The sequence below is a fragment of the Prosopis cineraria genome, unplaced genomic scaffold, assembly GCF_029017545.1.
Source record: "Prosopis cineraria cultivar Desert tree isolate PC_DT_omini unplaced genomic scaffold, ASM2901754v1 PC83, whole genome shotgun sequence".
Taxonomy (NCBI): domain Eukaryota; kingdom Viridiplantae; phylum Streptophyta; class Magnoliopsida; order Fabales; family Fabaceae; genus Prosopis; species Prosopis cineraria.
The window spans coordinates 31012-37555 of record NW_026555410.1 but is presented as its reverse complement, the minus strand read 5'-3'; the positions used below and the strand labels follow the sequence as shown (position 1 = coordinate 37555).

General features: G+C 24.9%; 1 protein-coding gene across 2 annotated transcripts; it reads right to left on the bottom strand.

Moving 5' to 3' along the window:
* Positions 1 to 795: 795 nt before the first annotated feature.
* LOC129295273 (CASP-like protein 4D1) lies at positions 796 to 4463 on the bottom strand. Of its 2 annotated transcripts, none has more exons than XM_054933773.1 (3): positions 4274 to 4463; positions 2295 to 2361; positions 796 to 1099 (listed from the first exon to the last, which is right to left on the bottom strand). In XM_054933773.1, exons 1-3 carry the CDS (start codon positions 4432 to 4434, stop codon positions 899 to 901), a joined length of 429 nt encoding a protein of 142 aa, XP_054789748.1. In that variant the 5' UTR covers positions 4435 to 4463; the 3' UTR covers positions 796 to 898. The 2 variants fall into 2 exon arrangements, with proteins under 2 accessions (XP_054789748.1, XP_054789747.1); XM_054933772.1 differs by having other exon boundaries at positions 799 to 1099; positions 2295 to 2430.
* Between the last annotated feature and the right edge of the window lie 2081 nt (positions 4464 to 6544).

Sequence of the window (6544 nt, the reverse complement as noted above, 5' to 3'; positions counted from 1 at the left end):
GTTCCTTAAAATTTGTAGTTTTGCTTGTAAATAAAAATAAAAAGTAGGATATAACTCACCTAAACTTTCTCATATCAAAAGAAAAAGCAAAAAAAAAAAAGGGACACATGTGATTTTTTTTAATATTTGAAAATGGAAAGAATATATTTTAGGATAACAAATTATCAAAAAAATATCTTATAAAATGGAATAGATGGAGTATATAATTTGAAATCATCAAACAATTTTTTTTTAAATTGGTCATATATTAAAGGCAAGAATAGATAGCATCAAATCATGGATTATTGGTATGAATATAAAAATATCAAATTTATATACATATATAGTGTTCACCCTACCTTTATTTCTCTTTATTAGAATTTTTATATTAAGTTTTAGAGGTTTCAGATCTATTTAATTTTTTCTTTTTCTTTTCTCTTTTTTTTATCTCTTGTTTTTTTCATCTTTCTTTTCTTTTTTTCTTCTTCTTGTTATACTTTTTTTTTTAAGTCTCAGAGGCATCTTATCTATTCAATTTATGCTTCTTCTTCTCTCTTTCTTTTTTTGTCTCTTATTTTTTTCATCTTTCATTTTTTCAAATTTTTTTATCCTCGATTAAACAGCTTTGATATCATATTAAAATTTTTATATTAAGTATGCTCAAAGATAATATATTTTATCAAAATAACTTAAAGATTTTGGTTAAATACTTTTTAAGCTTATATATTTATAATTTATTTTTTAATTTTTAAATATATGATTTTCTTTATTTTTTTAATACTCTTTATCCCCCTAGCAACCTTGCATGAACTTTATCAACTTTTCTCTTACAAGATTTTATTCTAAAAAAGTACTTGTGAAACATGTTACCTTGAAAGCATTAATAAAGGACTCAAATCCATAAAAGCCAATGGCAATACTACCTAGGCAATTCGTAGGAAGAGAAAATAGATGCTATAGCAGAACATAGGAATGCTATGAGAAGTAAGCTAGCAGATGCATTTGCTTTGGCAAAAAAGTCGTCAAGGTTCAAATTCAGTGTGTCGTCGAATATTCTGTGCACATCCTGGGATGCCCCAAATCCTGCTGCTGCACCGGACATTAACAGGTACGATATTACCTGTCCACCGCAAATCATCCTCACATTAAAAAATATTTTATATTTTTATAGAAAAAATTCTCATACAAGCAATTTTAATATGAAAATTTTTTGAAATCACACAATTACAATGAATTTCCATGTCCTTTTTTGAAGTTATCAATATTAAAGTTGTAAATTATTAGTAGAGTTGCTTAGTTGACAGTTAAATAGCAATAATATTGAGTTTCAAATTAATTTTATAATTTTATGGAATTTTTTTTATATTTAGATTGTTTGCGTGGGATTGGAGAGTAATTTTTCTTATTTTTGTTTCAAAGTTTTTTATTTATTTCATTATGAGTTGGATAAAAGGATGCCATCTTTTGACAACTAAAAAAGAACCAAATCATATTATAGATTTATTTATGGGTTAATAAGTAAATAGAACCCTAAATTCTTACTTGAAAATCGTCTTAAACCCTGAACTCTTGAAATATATAAAATAAACTCTGATCATTAACTTTTTAACACTGTTATTGTACACGCAAATACTGTTCAGAGTTTATTTTTCTGTGAATTTAACCTTGATTATTATAGTACCTGTGTGGACAGTAACGATATTAAAAAAGTTAACAGTTGGAGCTTATTTTGCTATAAATTTAAAAATTTAGAATTTATTTTGCATATTTTAATAGTTCAGGGCCCAAGACAATTTTTAAACAATAGTTCAAGATTCTATTTACTTATCAACCCTTTATTTATCAATATTTCAACCCCTATTCCATATGAACAAAGTTCATACAAATTGAAAGAAGAATTCATTAAATCATATTATAGATTTATTTATCAATGTTTCAACCTCTATTCTCCCACGAACAAAGTTCATACAAATTGAAAGAAGAATTCATACATGTTTGGATTCTACTTTTATTAATTAAAAGGATTTTTGAAAATGAACTTTTTTTATAAGACTATTTAATTGAATTAGATTTGAGCATTACCTACCTTTCGGACTTAGTTTACAAAACAAAACAAAAAAAAGACCTAAGAAAAGTCAACTTTCAAAACAATTTTTTGGCAAAAATCAGTTCAGTTTGACATTATCATTAACCAAATGCCAAAAATACATGACCTTTTGTTATTAATTTTGATTAAGATTTAATATTTGGACAAAATAATTAAAAAGCAGTGACTTTTAGAATTGATAAGAAATAAATAATTATTAAATTCATACCTTGTCAGCATAGAAATTAAATATGTAGACACCATTGCCCTTGAATTGAGAGTCTCTTGAGACAATGCTGAAGATGGAAAATGAGGTTTGAATAAGGGTATACACAAACCCAATGACTATTATCGCCAGCATATATCTGCATTTAAATACACACACAATATATATTATGCTAATTAATTAATTGATTGATAATCATTCCTATTTGTTTAATCAGAAAATATATTCATATTTTTGACTAACTAAACGACGAGAAATGTTCTTGTTTTGAATTTTGACCACATTTTTTTAGAAAATGTTTAATATTGGTAGTCCCGTTGTTAATTAATACGTGTTACCCAATAGTTAATGTTCCAAGCCAAAGATCAAATGACATTACAATAATTCGTCCAACCAAAAAAAAAATAGACGGCTACAAAATTATTTTTATAGTTATATTTAATACATATATTATTAAATTTAGTCATATGATTATTCATGCTTCATCTTGTTATATTTTTATTATATAAATTTTAATATGCATAACTCATGACGATTAAAAACAAAAGTGATCATGTAAATGTAAATTAGGTAGATCATATGCAATGTATGAATAGTGTTAGGAACTAAAATAATTTTTAGACTTATAAAAACTCATTACTAACCTTTTTTGCTATATAAAATAAAATAAATTTATTAAATATCCTAAAAACTGTATAAGGGCAAAAAAATAATTTCCCTGAAAAAACATATTTAATAATTAAATGGAATTTTCATGATTATAAAGTATTTTATCATCAGTTGTTCTATGAAAAACATTTTAGACCTGTCCTTGTGCCTAAACCAGACACTGAAAACAAAAACCCTCTCATGACTCATGCACATGAAATGAAAAGAAAACTAAATACTGGCCAAAAAAAAAAACTAAATAATTAATTTTATTTAAAAAATCTACAAAAAGAATGTGCGCGCGCTCATGCATGTTTGTCTGTGCATGCATGTATATATAAAATAAAAAATATGTAAACACATCATGCCACTATACAATGAAAAAAAAAAACACAATTTTCAGTCAAAAGTAAGCTTTTGATTTTGAATTTTCAGCAAAATATCTGTTAACGTTGCCCTCAAATAACTGACTGACTGAAGAAACCTTTTATTAATCTCATAAATTTGACACGCTAATTTCCCTCAAAACCGAAGAAAAGTAGCAGCAAAAAAAAAAAACAAAGAAAGAAAGAAAAAAGAAAAATTGAAGGCAATCTTTCACTTCCCTCCATAGGACAACCAAAAAAAAATGGAGAATAAAAAAAATATTCTATGTATGAGATATATCACTTACATCTTTGCTCCTAAAAGTGAAGAAATTATTACTGTTAAATTAAAAAAAATAATATAAAAATACTGTATGTCTCGATTTTTGCACAAGAAAAAAAATTGTCTGTTTGAAATGTCAGCGTAGCTAGTAAAAAGACAAGTTACGCGAAAATATAATTTTTAATCCTCAAACTTTATTTCAATTATCAATTAAGTTTTTAAATTTTAACTCATAAGTGATGAAAACTCAATCTTTATATTTTTTAATTAAGTATAACTCAATTTCTATATTTTTTAATAATCAGATATTTATAATTATAAAAATTCAATTTTATTAAGTTAAAATTTAAAGACAAAATCAATAATTAAGAGAAATTTTAATGACTAAAAGTTATATTATTCAAAAATTAAAAAGGATTATAAAACTTTTTAATTTCTCAAATTTACTTTAATTATTAATTTAATCTTTAAAATTTTATCTTTGTCAATCAAGATCATTTAAATTTCATTATCGCCACACTTACTACCCTTATAATGTTATTTCCCATGCAAACTAAAAGGACTGTATATGATTTAGAAACTTCAAGAACTTGATTGATGAAAATTAAATTTTAAGAACCAAATCAATACACAATACATAAATTTGATATGATAATACATGTAATACTGGATATCATCGTACTTACCTAAAAGAGTGAACATCGTTGAACTTGAACTTAGCTCCACCTACAGTTTGACTGGTTACAGCAATGATGATGAGAGCTATCAATAAGCACACAGAGGTTAGAACCCTAAGAAGCACAAGACAGCTTCTTTTCACCATTGAATTTGATGGAAAGCTTTCCATCTCAATAATAAAGCCTCAATTTCTCAACCTCTTCCTCTTGTGTGCAATAATTTGGTGCAACAATGAAACTCATTGATCTTTTTATATCACAAAAGTCTTGATTAATAATTATATATAATTAATTAAGGTCATCGTTCACTCGAATATTTTATATGTCAAGCAATAATATAGGTGGGTAGATATAAATAAATAGTCATCGTGGGTATAATAAGAATTGTTTGTTTACTTTGAAAATACTGGCGTGTACGTGGTGGATTCTTGATTTATATTTTCTACTTAATTTGACTAAGTCTAACCAAACTGCATCTAAGTGACATTATCCATCCATTTCACACCGGTTCATGGTATGTGTGTGTGGGGTAAGTTAAAATAAATTAAAAGACACTAATGATATATTTTGGTTAAAAGAAATTTGAATTTAAATTTGTGCTAAATTATTTATTTAGATACACAAAGACTTATGAATTTGGATCAAAATACATTTCTTGTTATAATTCATTTTTAATTTTAAATTTTATTTACATCATAATCATTTAAAATTTTAGTTATTTAAATCTCGTATTCTTTTAATGTTTTTAGGCAAATTAACTATCATATGATGAATTTTTTTTTTATTTGCCAAGATACTACACTGTGAGAGATATTTACCATAATATTACACATTGGAATTCGGATTGATAAACACCAGACTGTATATTTTTGTGTGTCAGACTTATATAGAACATAGTGTTTATAAGACCAATTTCTATATTAACATCATATGATAAAAAGTACACCCATTTCTTTCCCTCTCCCTACGCACACCATCGTCCGTCCATCTGCTTCTTTCTTTTCTATTGTAATTGGAACAATTATATTAAAGTCCAAAGGTTGATTGACAACTGATTTGTCAATACAACTTAATTTAATTATTAATAAATATTATAATAATTAATTTTTTTATATAAAACCTAACTATAATTCTTTCATTGTAATTTGTGGTGACAACCTCTCCCAACCCCTAGTGCGAACAATTCTTCCTCCCCTTTCTCTCTCATACATATAATACAGATGTAATATAAATTATTTAGATAAAATTACATATTTGCAGTATATAAATTTTAAATTTTAACTAAATACTTTTTAAATAATTATAAACATGTTGATAAAAATTATTTATATTTTTTAAATTTGAGCTTACAATTGATAAGATATAAATAAATATGAATACATGTTTATTTATTTTTTTTATTTAAATAGTTATATACAAGCTTTGAGAAAATAAGCCTTGTCATTCACACAAAATTATAAAGGTAAAAATATGAACAACTTTAAAAAAGGCACGTATACTCTAAATGTAAAATTTAAAATACAATATTTTAAATTTTAAATTTAAATTCAAATTCATCTATTTAAATGTTAAATAGAACTTAGTGTTTATAAGACCAATTTCTCTATTAACATCATATGATGAAAAGTACACCTATTACTTTCTCTCTCCCTTCGCACACAATCGTCCGTCCATCTGCTTCTTCTTTTTTATTGTAATTGAGAGAACTATATTAAAGTCTCACACAAGAAAATTAATTATTGTAAGGCCCATTAATAATTAAACTAAACTGCATTGATAACACAACCAGTTGTCAATGCAGTTTAGTTCAATTATCAATAGATCTTACAATAACTAATTCTCTTGTATAAAACTTAACCGTAATTTTTACTAATTTCTTTATGTAAGACCTAACTGTAATTCTTTCATTATAATTTGTGGCAACAACCCCTTGTGCGAACAATTCTTCCTCTCCTTTCTCTCTCATACATATAATACAAATGTAATATAAATTATTTAGATAAAAATACATATTTACAGTATATAAATTTTAAATTTTAACTAAATACTTTCTAAATAATTATAAACATGTTGATAAAAATTATTTATATTTTTTAAATTTGAGATTACAATTGATAATATATAAATAAATATGAATACATGTTAATTTTATTTTTTATTTAAATAGTTATATACAAGCTTTGAGAAAATAACATTGTCATTCACCCAAAATTATATGAGATAAAAATATGAACAACTTTAAAAAAGGCACGTATACCCTAAATGTAAAATTTGAAAATA

Coding starts and splice junctions, on each gene's coding strand:
- LOC129295273 (XM_054933772.1), bottom strand. CDS start 4,434: ATGGAAAGCTTTCCATCAAATTCAATGGTGAAAAGAAGCTGTCTTGTG. Junction 2,431..4,273: donor AACGATGTTCACTCTTTTAG/GTAAGTACGATG, acceptor ATTTAAATGCAG/ATATATGCTGGCGATAATAG. Junction 1,100..2,294: donor TTAATTTCTATGCTGACAAG/GTATGAATTTAA, acceptor TGCGGTGGACAG/GTAATATCGTACCTGTTAAT.